This window comes from Leucopleurus acutus (genome assembly GCF_964270905.1).
Source record: "Leucopleurus acutus genome assembly, chromosome: 18".
In the NCBI taxonomy this organism is placed as follows: Eukaryota; Metazoa; Chordata; class Mammalia; order Artiodactyla; family Delphinidae; genus Leucopleurus; species Leucopleurus acutus.
In genome coordinates this window covers 25,184,118-25,203,192 of record NC_139160.1, presented here as the reverse complement: position 1 = coordinate 25,203,192, position 19,075 = coordinate 25,184,118, and the positions used below count along the sequence as shown (strand labels likewise).

General features: G+C 44.8%; 1 protein-coding gene and 1 pseudogene across 2 annotated transcripts; both read right to left on the bottom strand.

Moving 5' to 3' along the window:
* Window positions 1-833: 833 nt before the first annotated feature.
* Window positions 834-3,130, bottom strand: KBTBD6 (kelch repeat and BTB domain containing 6; the record flags this gene model as incomplete). The annotated part of the gene is made up of 1 exon (XM_082859222.1): window positions 834-3,130. The coding sequence occupies one exon, from the start codon at window positions 3,128-3,130 to the stop codon at window positions 1,040-1,042; it is 2,091 nt and encodes a 696-aa protein (XP_082715348.1). The 3' UTR covers window positions 834-1,039.
* A 7,745-nt stretch (window positions 3,131-10,875) lies between these two features.
* On the bottom strand, window positions 10,876-18,859 carry LOC309974954 (cell division control protein 42 homolog; annotated as a pseudogene). Its single transcript has 5 exons — window positions 18,661-18,859; window positions 13,972-14,104; window positions 11,703-11,813; window positions 11,477-11,561; window positions 10,876-11,272 (listed from the first exon to the last, which is right to left on the bottom strand). The product of its transcript is annotated as a cell division control protein 42 homolog (transcript).
* Between the last annotated feature and the right edge of the window lie 216 nt (window positions 18,860-19,075).

Sequence of the window (19,075 nt, the reverse complement as noted above, 5' to 3'; positions counted from 1 at the left end):
TTAACTAATACATACTTTCAAAACCAATATTACTCACAAAACAGTAAAGAATAATCACATCTTGTTGACAAATCTTCTAAGATAAACACCAAAACTGTACAGCCAAAATATTTTAAGAATCACATAAACTTTTTAGGACAGTGGATAAAAATTTTCACAATCATGTCCAGTGAAAAAAGGATTATTCCTCTGATTCAGTGAAGCATGTATCAAGTATAGATTTAAAATATGAACCTACAAAGCAAGTTACTGGGTTTTTGTTTTTTTTTAAAAAGGTTTTTAGATGATTGGTGACACTACTAGAATGGAATTTTTTTAGATGGAAAATTGGTCACTATTTGCAAATTACATGTTATATTACAGATTTAAAACTGAAATTTCTTTTCAAAAAGTAGAATCCTGTTTTTTTGTTTTTACTTTCAGTGAGCGTATGACCATTCTATATATTATCACAAATGAAATCACCATTCAGTCACATTAAACATATGTATTTTTTTTTCACAAAAGAGGAGAAAACTGAACTAAAACTTAGCAGACTATATGTGTTAGAACACATTTTGTAAAAACCCACTAGTTTAAAGTTTTGGAAATCTACTACACTGTTCTGAAGGAAAATATATGCTTTCCAACCCTCTCTAATAATTCCTAACCAATCAGTTTTTCTATTGTAGAAATTAAAATTCAAGTTGAAGTATTTGTGGCACAAGACAGAATGTAAGATTTAATAATAGAAGACTATTGATTACAACTAACTTATATTGTCATCAAACATAAACATACTAAACAATCAACACTGGACTTTTAGAACAGTAAATTATTAAATAGGTTGATTTCTTTTAATGTTTAAATTCTGTAACATTAAATTACGTTAGTATTTCAAACAATACCCTTTCTAAACCAAACCTGAAATTAATCAACTTTTTTTCTTTTTTTTTTTTTCCAGCAAAACGAAAGGGTCTCTTTAAGATACCTTCCAAAGCAGTAAAAACACCTTAGAGTTTCAGCTTATCTATAACACACTCTGCTGACCCTGCGCATTTCACTGAGGGGCTACCTGAACCCACAAATCATCATCAGATAAAGAACTTGAACTTCCTGACTCAGAGTCCAGCTCACTGAATCCACCTAAATCCCACTCAGTGCTAGATTCACTGGGCACTTCTTCCTCCTCAGTGAGAAAACTCTGACCAGGTTCAAGGCAGGAAGGATAAACGCGAGCTGAGAGGCAAAAAAAGTTAGAATCAAACTGGAACAGGCCTAATGTGGTACCTATATTAATCCACTGGTCACCCCTAATATCATATTCATACACAGTCACCCGGTTCTTTTTCCACTGCGGGGTGCGTGAGGTGATCAGCAACAGTTTTTGGCCATGATTGATAATCCGGTAGTTGTTAGTCTCTGACACCAAGGGAATGTTATTAATCTGCCTCCACTCTCCTCTGACTGGATTGTAGACCTTCATGACAGGGATGTCGCAGATGCAATAGATCTCATCATTGAAGACACAGGCTTCCTGAAAATCATTGCGCTTCAGAGAAACACACTTCAGCCACATATTGTGGCTGGGATCAAAGCAGAACATGCGCTTACTATTGAGAGCGTAAAGATAGTTCTGAATTACCATCAGATCGAACGAAATAAAAGAATGGGGCAGGGGAGCCACCAGGGCCCACTGGTTCCTCTGGACACTGTAGCACTCCACCTCCTTCAGTTTAATGCCGGTAATAGGGTCTCGCCCACCCAAAATGTAAATGTAGCCATTGAGGTATGCCACATCCATGCCCTCACGGCAGAGCAGGCGGTCAGCAAGTTGCTGCCAACTATTCTGGGCTGGTTTATACACCCAGAGGTCTTTCCTGGGCTGGGCGGCCAGATAGATGTCATGGTCTGGAGAGACACAGACAGCTAAGGTGGTCACAGTCCTAGTGTGAGCAAGGCAGGTCAAAGGTGATGGCACTTTGTAAATGTCCCCCGAGTATGGGTCACAGCACAGAAAGGGATCTCTGGGATGTCCAAAGAAGATCACCATCTTCTTGGCATACACACCCAGCCTCTGGGGTGGATTTTCTGCCACCGATACAACAGAGCTGCTGCTGCAGCTGCCGCCGCCGCCACCAGCACCGCTAACGACACTGCTAACGCCGCCGCCGCCGCTGCTGCTGCTGCCACCGCTGCTGCTCTCTGGCTTTGGCACCAGAGACTTGCACAACGTGTCACCATATCGCATCTGCCGGGCCCCTTCAACAAGGTCCAGACAGTACTTCTTCACCATGGTGTTGGTCAACAGCCCCTCCAGGTAATTCCGATCTTCATCGGTGAAGTGTGTCCAGCGGACACACTTGAAGACTTCTGCAGCGCTGGGACCCCGCTCCTTGGGAGCCGCCTCCAACCACTGCACTGCCACGTGGCACACGGTCTGCTCATGCTCGATGTTTAGGCTGTCCAGGCGCAGGACAGTCAGAAGTTGGGCCAGGGTCAGATCTGCCAGAGACTCCTCCCGAATCGAGCTCATCTGGCTGAGCTGCTTGAAGTTGTGGGCTATAAACGACTGAGCCTGTGATCGCAGCTTGCGATGGCCAAAGGCGTCGGCGAACTTGAAGATGGCCGTGCAGTTGGCCAGGTCAAGACGGCGGGCTAGGAAGGAGGCACAAGCTTCACGCACATACTCGAGCTGCAGCATGTCGGAGGCGGCGTACAGGCGCTCCACGTTGGATTCACTCAGAGACACACGACCGGTGTAGCAGTAATCGACCAGCACCTCGAAGGACTCGGCATCCACATCGTGCATGGTCACGTTCGTCTGGTGACTCTCGTACATGCCGCCGGTGAACATGCTCTTGAAGTAGGGACACGCGGCAGCCAGCACGTTACGGTTGCAGGGGAAGAGGCGGCCCGTGCCAGGCCCGCTGCCAGGCGTGACCACCTCGATGGTCACATCACAGAGCAGCCGCGCGTCGTAGAAGGACTTGAGCTGGGCCAGCAGGGCTGCGGAATGGGCCGTGTCCTTCAGCTCCTCCGGGCCCGTGAAAAAAGCCGAAACCGTGGGTTTGTGAACCCTTTTGGGCCGCTTCCCGCCGCGGGGACTGGCAAGGCGGCGAGAGCGCGAAGCTTCTTCCCGGGACTGCATGGTGGAGATGCTGGCGGAGAGCTGAGGACGAGTACGGGTTTAAGGACCGGGCTCTGGCGCCTCCTCACCCTCTGCTCGCTGACGCTAAGACCGCGGTGTCTCCGGAGAGACTGCAGCACGGGTCCATTTATTTAAGTCAACCCTAAGCCGCGGTGCCGCCTCCCTCGACCGCGTAGACCGCGTCCGACTCACCCGTTTCCAGTTCCACGCCCTTTCTCCGCCTCAGCTCGCCCTCACAGGACCTACTGGCTGGAACCGAGCGATCCGCCACCGCCGCGCTGGCAACACCAGTAGGCGTCCAGGAGAACTACGGCTCCCAGGTTACCTTTCGCGCCTCGAGGCACGACGGGGCCCTCCGGACTCTGCGGCATAGGCTGCGGCACCAGCTGCGGCACGGGCTGCGGCACGGTAGCCGCTTTGCATGTTGGGAGTAGTAGTAGCCGCAACAACATCGCGAGATTGTCGGCTGTTCATTGTTTCGGATGACGGAGTTAGAAATCGCTAATTCTCTTCTATTCGGTGTGATGGTTTCGAACTTTGGGTGTGGAATTCAGTTTAGATACCCGTTCTAGTGTTTATCAGTTGTTTGACTTCTCAGAGTTCTTGTTTTTGAAAACGTTAATAGCAATAGTATTTCATAGCGTGTGACGATTGAACTAAATTGCGTAGGTGATATACCTCTAAACGTAGGCTGGATATACTTGCTCTGAATAAATATTTGTTGATTAGTAGAATAACATACTTATACGTAGTACCCATAATATAAAGATTCAATAAGTTTTAGCTTTTCTTCTAACGTTTATGAAAGATGTAGCAACCTCTCATTTGAAATCATGAGCCTGTAGGAAAATGGGAAAAACCCTGCAGGTTTCTGCAGAGATACCTTTAAGTTTTGGGGGTTTTGTTTTTTTAATAAATAGATTTTAAGATCAGTTTTAGGTTTACTGGAAAATCCAACAGAAAGCTACAGGAAGCTCCCACATATTCCACCCCTTCTCAGTTTCCGCTGTTTACAACATATTGCATTAGTGTGTGCCGTTGTTACAAGTGATGAACTTAACACTGATATATCATTAATTAAAGCGTGTAGTTTAATGTTAGGGTTTACTCTTTGTGTTGTACAGGTCTATGGGTTTTGAAAAATGTATGCCATGTACCTATCATCATTACAGTAATATACAGAATCGTTTCACGGTCCTAAAAATCCTCTGTTCAATCTACTTATGCCTCCTCTTCCTTGCCCCCCAGCCCCTGGGAAACATTGATCTTTTTATTGTCTAGTTTTATCTTTGCCAGAGTGTCTTGCAGTTGGAATATATCTTCTTTCACTTGGTAATATTCAGTTAAGATTCCCATGTCTTTTCACGGCTTGATAGTCATTTCTTTTTATCATTGAGTAATATTCCATTGTGTACGTATACCAGTTTACTTATCCATTTCCCTGCGAAATGACATTTTGTTTGCTTTGAATTTTTGCAATTATGAATAAAGCTGCTATAAACACTCGTGTTGGTTACTGCATGGACATAAGTTTTCAACTCATTTTGGTATACGCCAAGGACTGTGACTGCTGGATCACATGGTAATACTATGTTTAACTTTGTAAGGAAGTGCCAAAATGTTTTCCAAAGTGGTGGCCTGTACTGTTTTGCATTCCCACCAGCAATTAATGAGTGTTCCTATTGTTCCACATCCTCCCTAGCATTTGGTATTGTCAGTATTTTGGATTTTACACTGTACAGCCTTTAAACTTGCCTCTCTGGGAGAAAATTCTGAAGGATCTGATCATATTTTAAACATCTAGCAATATCCGCAGGGCTGTTCAACTGTGGTCTCAGCAGTATGTATGAATTTTCTCAAATACGCAAATCAAGAATTTGTGGTCTCACAAAGTCTATATTTCATGTTCCAGAAGTAGTGCTGAAGTATTTTCATTAATTAAATAATTAATTCTCTTCTAATCCAGTATAGCTCCTTTCACTACCATCCCCAAATTAACTGAAGATTCTGGAATTCTAGTTATTAAGGAGAATTTTAAATAAAAATATTTAACAAAGAGACCCTGTACTGTGTGGGATCCTAAGAGTTCAGCATCATACATACCCAAACATCCCTTGAATTAGTCTGGTCTAATGTACGCTTTACAAAAGTGTTTTTATATTTGTATTTATCAACATTGTTTCACTATAAAATCCTCAAAATAAATTGTGCTCAGTCATTGAGTTTTAACTTTTTCATATGTGCTTCTAACAGTGTAATTTGCTTTCGACTGCTTTTCACAAAATTCAAAACATTTATTAGACACTGTGCTGTAAGGCCTACAGCAGTACTGTTCAGTAACATTTTCTGTGATGACGAAAACGTTCTATGTCTGGGTTATCCATTATGGTAGCCATTAGCCACATGTGGCTCTTAAACACTTGAAATGTGGCTAATGCAACTGAGGACTGAAGTTTTCATTTTAGAAACAAAGCATTGGCAGCAACAAATCTTTTCAACAAATGCTACCAAAACAACTGGATCATAATGGAAAAAAATTAACTTTGAAACTGACAGCGTTGAACTTTACCTAATCCCTGTGCCACAGGACAAACAGCGATGATTAAGAAATCTCTTCAACCTTTTTTTTTTTTTCTCCCTGGAGATGATCCTATCCTTTTGTGATTGGAAATAGGTAACTGCGGCAAACCACCTTCTCCCGCGTGACTTAGATGAGAGTCATTGTCTACTCTTTCTCATGACTACCATAGGGCTCACAGAGGAGCCCCTTGTTTACCTGTGAGAAGGTTAAACACAGACGTTTCCATTTTTGCCTGAACCTGCCAACAAGGCCAGACACAGGGTCTCTAACTCCAAGTCCTTTGTCTCATGAATGATTAACTGAGATTAGAAGTGCGCCCATGGAAATTCCCTGGAGGTCCAGTGGTTAGGACCCGGTGCTCTCACTGCTAGGCCCAGGTTTGATCCCTGGCCGGGGAACTACGATCCCACAAGATGCACTGTGAGGCAAAAAAAAAAAAAAAAAAAAGAAGTGCGCCCAAACTAGCCAGACACCAAAATACACATTTCCTAGTCAGCCGACCAAGACTTCCCCTAGTTACAAAAGCAATTCTAACTGTAAACTACTCTACCTATAACTTGTCCAAACCCTCCCTATAACAGTCTAAGGCAAACTCACCCTGCCTTTGATTCTGAACTGTTCTCCACGATGGCAATATTCTGAATAAACTCAGTTTCCTTACTTGTTTGGTTTTTGTCTTTGACAGTTTGGTGCCATTACTGGAATGGAACTAGAAGCCCACCTCTGGGCCCCCATCTTCTCCACCCCGGTCCTGAGGCTTTTTGAGCCCCTGTGCTGCTTCCCTGAAGGGCGATTTAGGGATCTCAGGCTGGAGTCCAGCCCCTGATCCATGTGCTGCAGAAAACTGTCTGTGGTAGCACGGTAAGGATTTGATTTTGGTTTTGGGGGCCATCTCTCAGTTTGGTTTGGTTTTGGTGGTTTTTTTTTTTTTTTTGGTACGCGGGCCTCTCACTGTTGTGGCCTCTCTTGTTGCGGAGCACAGGCTCTGGACGCGCAGGCTCAGCCGCCATGGCTCACGGGCCCAGCCGCTCCGCGGCATGTGGGATCCTCCCGGACCCGGGCACGAACCCGTGTCCCCTGCATCGGCAGGCGGACTCTCAACCACTGCGCCACCAGGGAAGCCCTCTTGGTTTGGTTTCGTTGCTAGCTATTGTTTAATAGCTCTGTAGTGACCTTAATGGGAAGGAATTCTAAAAAAGAGTGGATATATGTATACGTATAATTGATTCACTTTGCTGCACAGCAGAAACTAACACAACATTGTAAAACAGCTATAGTCCAATAAAAATTTAAAAAAAAAAAAAAGACCCCTTCCCTGAGACCAAGACAACCCTGAGGGTTTCTGGGATTAGGTGCCTATTGCTGAGCCGGATCCCTAGCTTTTTCACGATCGCCTCGCCTCTCTATGCCACAACCAAGGAAACAACGCTGATCCCTCGAACTGGGACTCCTTCCACGTCTGTGTTTCAAAACCTGAAAAACTCTATCCTCTTCTTCCACCTTTAGACCCCTCAATTACTCGTTACCCTTTTCCCTCTTTATACACAAAAAAAGAAGGACATGTATATCCTTGTTTGCGGGATGGTTAGAAGCTTTTTTTTCTGCAAACAGGCTACTGCCACAACTGTAGCTAAGCTGGTACCAGAAAGAATTTTCCCTACGTGGGGGTCCCTTTGTTCCTCTCTAGTGACAGAGGAACCCACTTCAACAGTAAGGTTATTGAGGATATTCAACAAGTACTTCCACTGCTACAAAAATTTCACTGTCTTAGCCACCCTCAATCCTCTGGAAAAATAAAGCAGGCCAACAGTGCTCTTAAATTCAAACTAGCCAAACTCTCTGAGGCACCCAACCTGCCCCAAATCTTGTACTTGGTCCTGGAGATCCTCAGATCCTCCCCCTCCAGTCAACACTGATTATTCCCTTATGCATAATTACGTATTATGAAATAATACTGGCAGGCCAATGAAGATTTCTCACCTCTTCTGGACCTTACGTGACCCTAATTTGATCTAATATCTATCCTTGTATCACCTCACACTGGTCCGAACGGCCATCATCAAAAAGTCTACAAACAATGAATGCTGGAAAGGGTGTGGAGAAAAGGGAACCCTCTTGCACTGCTGGTGGGAATGTAAATTGGTACAACCGCTGTGGAGAACAGTATGGGGGTTCCTTGAAAAACTAAAAATAGAATTACCATATGATCCAGCAATCCCACTCCTGGGCAAATATCCAGAGAAAACCATAATTCGAAAAGATACATGCACCCCAATGTTCACTGCAGCACTATTTTCAATAGCCAAGACATGGAAGCAACCTAAATGTCCATCAACAGAGGAATGGTTAAAGAAGATATGGTACATCTATACAATGGAATATTAGCCATAAAAAAAGATGAAATAATGCCATTTGCAGCAACATGCATGGACCTGGAGATTATCATACTCAGTGAAGTAAGTCAGACAGAGAAAGACAAATATCATGATATCACTCATATGTGGACTCTAGCTTTTTAAAATGATATAAATGAACTTATTTACAAAACAGAAACAGACTCACAGATTTCAAAAACAAACTTATGGTTACCAAAGGGGAAAGGTGGGGGGAGGGATAAATTAGGAGCTTGGGACTAACATACACACTACTATATATAAAACAGATAACTAACAAGGACCTACTGTACAGCACAGGGAACTCTACTCAATATTCTGTAATAACCTATGTAGGAAAAGTATCTGAAAAAGAACGAATATATGCACACGTATAACTGAATCACTTTGCTATACACCTGAAACTAGCACAACATTATAAATCAACTATACTCCAATAAAATTTTAAAAAAATAATATCTACCCTTAAATATTGTTAAAGTTTTATTAAATACACTCATATTTATCATCAACAGGTCAGGTTTCCTTTCCCACCACACACCCTACATGACCTTCAAATTGGAAATTCCCTCTTCTGGAAAAGATACCACCAAAAGACCAACCTTGAATCCCAATGGAAGGGATCTTACACTGTGTCCTAACCACCAATACCGCCACAAAACTACAAGGGGTACAACATGTACTTTATGTGTCACGATTAAAAAATGCAAAACAGGCACCCCCAGAGCAGGCAGCAGCATTATTCCTGCATGGGCCCCGGCTGCCGTTCGCGTGCGCGGCTGGGAGGAGGGCAGCTGACTTCCTCCAACTAAAAAAAGAGAGAAGGATGTTCCCCCAAACCCTCCCTTCTGGTCCCTGGTAGAGCGCTCAGAACTGGTGACCACTTCAAAAAAGAAAAAGATGCCATCCGCCAAAAAAAAAAAAAAAAAAAAAGAAGCAAAACAATTTCGGTTTCTCATGTAAGGAGTGTGGAAGTCACCACTCTATCCTAAAACAATTAAAAAGCTGAATGGAGTGAAAAATCAACAACTCTTCTTGGATCCATAAGAGAGGGGAGGACACAGGGCACACGGCTGTTCCCAAGACTGAAGACGCAACAACAGGGAGTACTGGCTTACCGGGAGGGCAGACGCAGGGGCAGGAACCGTGGCAGGAACCAGGGCTGAGGTAGGAAGACTCCAAACACAACTGACAAATTGCTAGAGGCTCAGGGCAGACAACTCTGAAGTTAAAAGCTCCAGAGGACCCATTCAAAGGGGGGCCTCCGACTCTGGGAGCTTGAGAGCTTTCACGGTAAACACGGGAGAAAAATCGCCTCCTGCTTCCGAAGGGAGAGGGGAAATGGAGCCCGTTTTTAAATACCCCAGGGCACTCTCGCACCAGGCCTGCCCTCAGGAGAAACTAGTTAACCAGAGCCTAATCTGCTGGGGTCTTATAAGAGCCCGACTAAGGGAAATACCCAGCTCCACTTAACTATAGCCTTCCAGGTGGGAGAAGGGAAATACCCAACTCCAGCCCACTCTATCCCACCTAAGGGGAAGGAAAACAGTAAAAAACACACTTAAAGCTCACAGTTCAGAGGCACAGGCTCCCTAAAAGGCTGAAACCTAATCATGAACAATAGGGCTTCCCTTCCCCACTCCTCGTGGCTGCATTACTACAGGCCTATTTGCTGCAGTTCCCTTTACCCAGCACATCAGGTCCCAATATCAACAAAAAATTAAAAGGCAAAACCACAATTTTTTTTGATAGGGAAAAAAATGTTTTTTAATTGCATACTCAATCCATTTTGTGTATTTCAGAAGGTGCAGTACTTTTCTTCATTTGTCAGTGAAAAAAGGTAGAAATTAACTTAAAAAAAATCAATGGCAAATGGCAAACCAATTTCCTTGAGAGTCAGGGTCACATATATAGTGCATCCTAGAACAGAGGAGGGGCAAGACAGATTCCAACCACTTTTCATGAGTTTCGTCAAATACTGGACCTATTCAAGGGTGAAGAGAAAAGGCAACTTTCAAAAAGAGTATATATATATGTAAAGTTTTTCTTTTTTAGCCCGACTGCGCGGCTTGCGGGATCTTAGTTCCACCGACCAGGGATCGAACCCAGGCCTACGGCGGTGAAAGCACCGAGTCCTAAACACTGGGCCGCCAGGGAATTCCCAAAAAGGAGTATATTGTTAAATGAGGCGTTTACTATACTACTTCCTGAGAGCACCAGGTGGGGAACATGTTTTCTAAACTAGATCTAGGAAGTAGAATGTGAAATCAATCCGTCCTCCCCTTAAGGGCTGTCCAATGGTTAATGAATTAAAAAAACATGATTAAATAAAAACAAATCCCACACACACCTCCCTGCCCCACCCCCCAAAAAAGGAAAATTTAAAAAGCTAGATATCCCAGATTGCTCTCCAGAGTGGAAACCGGGAACTGTTTCAACAACCCAAATTAGTCTGTTACAGAGTCATCACAAGCATGCCTTGCTTTTAAACAAAAAACCAACAACAACAAAAAATTTTTTTTGAAATGACAAAACAAAAACTAGTACTGATCATTTTTCTGACAATGCACAATCACTCAAAATTAACTAGTATTGAGAGGGGGAAGGGGGCCATACCTATGGGCCTTGTCTCACGGGAGTGAATGTGGGTAGCTGCAGGGCATTTGTCATTATTGCAAAAACGAATCTTAATTTTTAAGATTGTTTGATTTAAACATTGCTTTTAGTATGATGCCGACACCAGCTGTGCAGAAAGGCCTCTGGAGAGACGGTCATAGCAGCACACACCTGCAGCTCCTCAGTTCTGGAGGCTCCAGAGCAGCCCATATTGCTTTGTTAAATACATTCTTTAGGCCTTCCTGTATGAGTGCAGAACACTCCACATATGTGACAGCCTTCAGGTCACTGGCCAGTTTTTCAGCAGCCTCTGGAGTGACAGGATTCCGTTTATTCTTGGCAAGTTTCTCAATAGTGGAGTGGTCATCTCTGAGATCAATTTGGGTCCCAATAAGCATGAAAGGAGTCTTTGGACAGTGGTAAGTTATCTCAGGCACCCCCTTTTCTTTCACATTTTGAATGAGGATGGAGAGACCACTGAAAAACAGACTAGAAATACATCTGTTTGTGGATAACTCAGAGTTATCTGTCATAATCCTCTTGCCCTGCAGTATCAAAAAGTCCAAGAGTAGGGCTTCCCTGGTGGGGCAGTGGTTGAGAGTCCGCCTGCCGATGCAGGGGACACGGGTTTGTGCCCTGGTCCGGGAGGATCCCACGTGCCACGGAGCGTCTGGGCCCGTGAGCCATGGCCGCTGAGCCTGCGCTCCGCAACGGGAGAGGCCACAGCGGTGAGGGGCCCGCGTACCACACACACACACAAAAAAGTCCAAGAGTATATGGCTCTCCACCAATCATAACTGTGACTGCACAGTTGTCAAAAACAGTCCATACAGGGACTTCCCTGGTGGTCCAGTAGTTAAGACTCCATGCTTCCACTGCAGGCGCCATGGGTTCTATCCCTGGCTGGGGAACTAAGATCCCTGCATACTATGTGTGGTGTGGCAAAAAATAATAATAAAAAAAAAAAACAGTTGGTACATACTCAGATGGAAATTTGTTTGTTGTGTAGGATATCAGGAGACATGTTTTACCAACAGCACCATCGCCGACAACACACTTAATTGTCTGCGTTGCTGAAACAGTTCTGTATCCACTTTAAATATTTCAAATTTGATGCTGACCTCAGCTCCACTGCCCACAAAACCACAATTTGAAGAGACAGAGCAAGCATCAGAACCAGACATGGCAGGAATGTTGGAATTATCAGACCAGGAATTGAAAACAACTATAAATAATATGCTAAGGGTTCTAGGGATGAAATAGACAGGATGCAGGAACTGATGGGCAATGTAAGCAGAGAGATGGAAATCCTAAGAAAAAAACCAAAAAGAAATGATAGAGGTTCTGGTTCAAGATGGTGACATAGGAAAATCCTGAACTCACCTCCTCCCATGGACACACCGAATTTATGTGGAACAGTTTCCTCTGAAAGAAAGCTAAAAACTGGCAGAGCAGCCCTTCACACCTGGTAAACGAGAGCAGCCCTTCACACCTGGTAAAGCCACATGGAAGCAGGTGGGAAAGGCTGAGGCAGAATCTCACCATAAATCCCCCACCCCAGTGCAGGGATCTGCAACAGAAGGGAACTCAAAACCCGAATCGTCTCACTGAGGAGTGAAGGGTCTATACCCCATATTGGGCACCCCAACCTTTAAGACCTGCACCCAAGAGACAAGCCCCCAAATATCTGGCTTAGAAGACCAGCAGAGCCTGCACACGGGAGACCCATGGGCTGTAGCAAACTGAGGGCTGGTGCGCAGACCCATGGGTACCAGGGCCCAGCAAAGAAGCAGCCCTTTGAAAAGTGCCCAGGCTTTCTGTGAAAAAGGACTCACTTGCTACTTTTGACAGTGTTGGTCTGGGGGGTAGAGGCCTGCTGGGAAACTCTCTGGGGATGGAGGCTGGCAGGTGCAATATTCTGGCTCTCCCTCTTTTTTTTAACTTTCATTTCTTTTTTCTTTTCTTTCTTTCTCTTTCTCCCCTCCTTCCTTCTTTCCTTCCTTTCTTTCTTTGCTTTTTTTCCCCTTTTTTCTCTTTTTGGTGGGTACCATCTTTGCACTACCCACCCCCCCGCCCCACCTTGCTCCAGCCAGTGGGTGCATCCCCACCCTCTCTGCTGCTCTCCAGAGCACCAATATCTCCCAAAGGGGAAGAACGTCTATACATGTCCTGTGCCCCAGTTTGTATGTCTGGTGACCTGGTTTCTGCAGCTGCCACCCAAGGGATGCCCCTTGATAACCTGGCTCTGGAAGCCAGAGGGGCTTGCGCTCCTGGGTCCCACAGGGAGACAGTTCTTGGTGGGGTATCACCCCAGGGCGCTGCACAGATAGCAGGCTGAAACGCTTCCCCAGGTTTTCTGAGAAAGAGGCCTGTTTCCTTACTTGTATTTATTTATTTATTTGTTTGTTTGTTTGTTTGTTTATTTAGTTAGTTAGTTTTGGCTGCGTTGGGTCTTCATTGCTGCATGCGGGCTTTCTCCAGTTGCGGCAAACGGGGTCTACTCTTTGTTGCGGTGCACGGGTTTCTCACTGCGGTGGCTTCTCTTGTCGCGGAGCATGGGCTCTAGGCGCGTGGGCTTCCGTAGTTGTGGCACACGGGCTCAGTAGTTGTGGTTCGCGGCCTCTAGAGCGCAGGCTCAGCAGTTGTGGCACACAGGCTTAGTTGCTCTGCGGCATGTGAGATCTTCCCGGATCAGGGATCAAACCTATGTGCCCTGCCTTGGCAGGCAGATTCTTAACTACTGCTCCAGCAGGGAAGTCCCCCTGTTTCCTTCATCAGGATCTTTGCCCTAAGGGACAGGCTTCTGCTTTGGCTCACTTATGTGGGCCTATGGAGGTGCTCTCAGGGAATGGAGACCCAGGGATGCAATCTTTGCTTTCTCCCTCTGTATTGCTCCAGCTCACTGGTATCTTCCCATAAAGAGCTTATACCCTTGTCAGGTGCCCTGACTTTTGTGGCGGCTGCCAGGAGACACCTCTATATCACCTGGTTCTGCTGGCCAGTGGGGTTTATGCTCCAGGAGTCCTACAATTGGAACCAAGGAGAAAGAGTTTATAAACTCCTACCACCCCTGGGGCACGGCAGGAGGCAACAGACCCAGGAGGTCTGTCTTTCCCACAGCAAGTCGGAGAAGCCTATCGCCTTATCATTATAGCCACAGCCTGAGGGGCAGGCTTCTGATTAATGACACATCTAAGGCTGACCTTAGACCTTCCCTGAGACCTCGAGGACATGCTCTCTTCATGCTTTACCTCTGCCCTGCTCCAGTGTGCCAGCATCTCTCGGAGAGGAGCTCTTCTACGTATCTGGTGCCCGTGTTTACATCTGGTGCCGTGGTTTTGGCAGCTTGATTCCTTGGCTCTGGTGGCCGGGCGGCTTGCGTTCCTGCACGTGCGCAGGACTGTAACAATCCCATAGACAGTTCTTGGCAGGCTACCACGCCAGGGCACTGCCCAAACAGCTGACTGAAACACACCCCCAGGCCTTCTGTGAAAGAGGCCTGCGTTTGTCCTGGAGCTTTGGCCTAGGAGCAGGCTTTACAACTGGCATACGTCTAGAGGCTACGGAGGGGCTCAAGGAATGAAGGCCAGGGGACGCCATCTTATCCTGTCCCTCTGCCTCGCCACAGCTCACGGGTATCTCCTAGAAAGGAACTAATGCACTGTCTGGAGCCCTGATTTTTGTGACGGCTACCCCGAGGACACCTCCAGGTTCCCTGGCTCTGGTAGCCAGTGGGGCTTATGCTTGCCGACAAGGGACTGTGTATGTTTGCATTCTGTAAGAGCTGCTGCCTGAGGGTCTGGCTTCTAATCAGCCTGACTCCTCTCCTTTGGCACTGACTGGTCTTGGTACAGCCTCAGTGACGGGGAGCTGTTAAAGGTAAAATAAACTGCTTGGCTCACAAAGGTTTGAGACAATGAAGAGCTAGGACAGCTAGAACAATAAAGCTCATCTCCTACACAAGGCCAACGCTGCAAGACTGGGAGAGGTAACTGTTTCATCCAGTGCGTAGAAACCAACACAGAGCGTCAAGCAAAATGAAGAAACAGAGGAATGTGTTCCAAACAAAAGAACAAGATAAAACCTCAAGAAAAAAACCTTAATGAAGCATAGAAAACTTAAGAAATGATAGAGGTCCAAAACACCATAAGAGAAATGCAGAAGGCCTTTATGGGCTTGTTAGTAGACTGGACACAGCTGAGGAAAGAATCACTGAGCTTGAAGATATATCAAGCAAAACCAAAAACTAAAAAGCAAAGAGGGACTTCCCTGGTGGTGCAGTGGTTAAGAATCCACCTGCCAATGCAGGGGACAGGGGTTCGATCCTTGGTCTGGGAAGATCCCACATGCCGTGGAGCAACTAAGCCCGTGCGCTACAACTACTGAGCCTGTGCTCTAGAGCCCTCAAGCCACAACTACTGAGCCTGCATTCCACAACTACTGGAGCCCACGTGCCTAGAGCACATGCTCCACAACAAGAGAAGCCAGCGCAATGAGAAGCCCGCGCACCACGACGAAGAGTAGCCCCCGCTCGCCACAACTAGAGAAAGCCTGCAAGCAGCAACAAAGACCCAACGCAGCCAAAGATAAGTAAATAAAAATAAATAAATCTATTAATAAATAAATAAATAAAAATAAAAAGCAAAGAGAACAAAGACTAGAAAAAAGAAAACTGGAACAGAATCTCCAAGGACTGTGGGACAACTACAAAAGGTGTCACATACACACAGGGGGAATACTAGAAGGAAAGGAGAGAGAAAGAAATTTTTAAAAAAGTGAAACAATAATGACCTAGAATTTCTCCAACTTAATGTCAGACACCACTGCTGGGGGTCCGGGTTCCATTCCTGGTCAGGGAACTAAGATCCTGCAAGACGCGAAGCGTGACGGGAAAAAAAAAAAAAAAGAAATCATATAAAATATGCTCTCACACCACAGTGGAATTACTAGAAATCAATAACAGAAAAATAACTGGAAAATCTCAAAATGCTTGAAGATTAAACAACACACTTCTCCCCCACCCCCACCTTTATTGAGGTATGATTGACAAATAAAAATTATATATATGCTAAGTTCATACAACATGATTTTTAAGGCATATAACATGATGATTTAATATATTTTGTGTAATGATTACCACAATCAAGTGAGTTAATACATCCAACACTTCACATAGTTACCTTTATACATTTTTTATGGTGAGGACACTTAAGATCTATTCTTAGCAGATTTCAAGTATACAGTACATTATTATTAACCATAGTCACCATGCTGTACATTAGATCCCCAGAGCTTATTCATCTTACGACTGAAATTTTGTATCATTTCACCAATCCCTCCCTATTTTCTCCACCCTCAGCCACTGGCAACCACCATTATACTACTCTCTGGTTTTATGAGTTTGAGATTTTTACATTCCATATATCAGTGAGATCATACAGTATTTGTCTTTCTGTGTCTGGCTTATTTCACTTAGCAGAATGTCCTCCAGGTTTATCCATGTTGGTGCAGATGGCAGGATTTCTTTCTTTTTTGTGGCTAATATTTTATTCTCTCTCTATATGCCACATTTATTTTATCTTTTCATCCATCGATGGACATTTAAGTTATTTCTGCTTCTTAGCTATTGTGAATAATGCTGCAGTGAACATAGGAGTGCAGATACCTCTTCAAAATACTGACTTGATTTCCTTTGGATCTGTACCCAGAAGTGGGATTTCTGGATCACATGGTAGCTCTATTTTTAACTTTTAGAGGAACCTCCATACAATTTTCCATATTAGCCCTACCAATTTAAATTCCAAACAACAGTGCTCAAGGGTTCTCTTTTTCTCCACATCGTCAACACTTGTTATCTCTCATTTTCTTAATGACATTCCAACAAGTGTGAGGTGATAGCTAATTGTGATTTTGATTTGCATTTCCCTGATGATTAGTGATGTTGAACACCTTTTTGTACACCTGTCGGCCATTTGTATGTCTTCTTTGGAAAAAGGTCTATTCAGGTCCTTGCCCATTGTTTAATCGGTTCATTTGAATTTTATCAAATATTTTTCTGTATTGATTGAGATGATCATATAATTTTAATCCTTCATTTTGTTAATGTGCTGTATCACATTTATTGATTTGTGTATGTTAAGTCAACCTTGCATCCCAGGGATAACTGCCACTTCATTATGGTGTCTGTTTTTCTAGTTTCTATCATTTATTTCTATTCTAATCTTGCTTATTTCCTTTCTTCTCATACCTTTCAGTTTAGTTTTTTCTTTCTTTAGTTCCTTGAGGTATAGTTCAACTGTAGGTTGTTTATGCGAGATAGTTCTTTTTTCTTAATTTAGACATTTATCACTATAAACCTCCCTGTTAGAACTACTTTCAGAAGTTCCCTGGTGATTTAGTGGTTAGGATTTGGCACTTTGCCGTGGCCCGGGTTCAATCCCTGGTTGGTGAACTGAGATTCTGCAAGCCACATGCCACAGCCAAAAAAAAAAAAGAACTACTTCACTTCATCCCATATGTTTTGGAAAGTTGCATATCTATTTTTGTTTGTCTTTAAAACTTTTTGACTTTTCCTTTTGATTTCTTCTTTGACCCATATTTGTTCAGGAGTGTATTGTTTCATTTCCACATATTTGTGAATTTTCCAATTTACTTCCTGTTATTGATTTCTAGTTTCATATTGTTGTGGTCAGAAGAGACACTTATACTAATTTTATTTTCCCTTTTTCTCTCTCTCTTCTCTTTCTGGAATTCCCATAATGTCAGTGATGTTTCCTTTGATGGTATTGCATAAGTCCTGTATGCTTTCTTCACTCTTTTTCTTTTCTTCTTCTTGATCCTCTGACTGGAAAATTTCAGAAGGCTTATCTTCAAGTTCACCGATTCTTTCATCTGACTGTTGAAACTCTCTATTGAATATTTCAGGGCAGTCATTGCTTTCTTGAGTTCCAGGATTTCTGATTTTTTTTCTTTAATGATTTCTATCTCTTTGCTGAACTTCTCATTTTGTTCATGCACTGTTTTCCTATTTTTGTTTAGTTATCTCTGTTTTTTTCCTAATTTACTGAATTTCTTTAAGAGTTTATTCTGAATTCTTTGTTCTTCAATTCATAACTCTAAATATTTTAGGGTGAGTGGAGCTTTATTAGTTTCCTTCGATGGTGTCATGTTTACCTGATTACTTGTGATTCTTGAATCCTTGCGTTGTTATCTGCATATTTGAGGAAGAGTTCTCCTTTTCCAGAGCCTACGGATTTACTTTGGCAGAGAAACCCTTCGCCAGACAGCCCAGTCTGGGGCTCTGCATGTGTCAGCTGGGAGCACCCACAGGCAAGCAGGGCTTGCTCTGGGGTCTCTACTGGGCAGGGCTGTTGCCTGTGCTCTAATGTTGGGGGGCGGGCTCCGTTCTGCAGTCAGACAATGTTACTATCTGGGTTCCCTGGTGGGGAGTCTGTAGGCTCTGCTCCACCGTTGGGCAGGGTAACTAACCGGGGCTTTCTGTCCAGGTTCCGCTGCAGGCTATGCTCAACAAACAGGCGGGGCCCCAGGCTGCAATTCACGGGGGGGCGGGGGCTGAAGGCTAGGCTCTACAGATTGACAGGGTTACTGTGCAGGCGCCTTACACAGGCTCCTCCGGATGGGTGGGGAGAGACAGCACGCTCTGCGTTTGGGCAAGGCTGCTAGCTTGGCTCCCTGTGCCCTTGGGGCGGTAGAATGAGCTCCATGGCCTGGCGGGACTGCTGGTTGTGTACCCAAACTGGATAGAGCTGCAGACTGTGCTCCCTGGCCAGATGGGGAGCAACTAGCTCAGATGCGTGGGTGGATGGAGTCACTGGCTGGGGCTCTGATCGGCCGCCCTCACCAGCAGGAACACCGTGCCACAGCATGATCCCTGCACTGGTTGCTATGAGCCCTGTCCTCCCACTTTGTTTCTAGCTGACCCCATTTGGTGTAGCCCTGCTGATTCACCCAGTGTTTCCTACGAGATGAGACAGCAGCATGCCCCCGGGGAAGCACTTCTGAATACCTGCCAAGCAGGATGTCAACCTCGGGCTCTCTTTTCCCCGCTGGAGAAACTGTAGGTGCAGGGGAACGCTGTCTGTGTGGCACTGTTCCAGCCTGGGGGAGGGGCAGGCACATGGTCAAAGTGAAACCACTCCTCTTACCCACTTAATGTGGCTTTTCTCAGTTTTGTTGTTCAAGGGGTGCTTCATCCTCAACCCTGGGTTCTAGGATTTTCACACAGGTGTAATTTTTTTTGGCGGGGGGGACAAACCCCGGCCCTCGCAGTGAAAGCATGGAGTCCTAACCACTGGACCGCCAGGGAATTCCCCACCCAAGAAGAGTTGTGTCTGT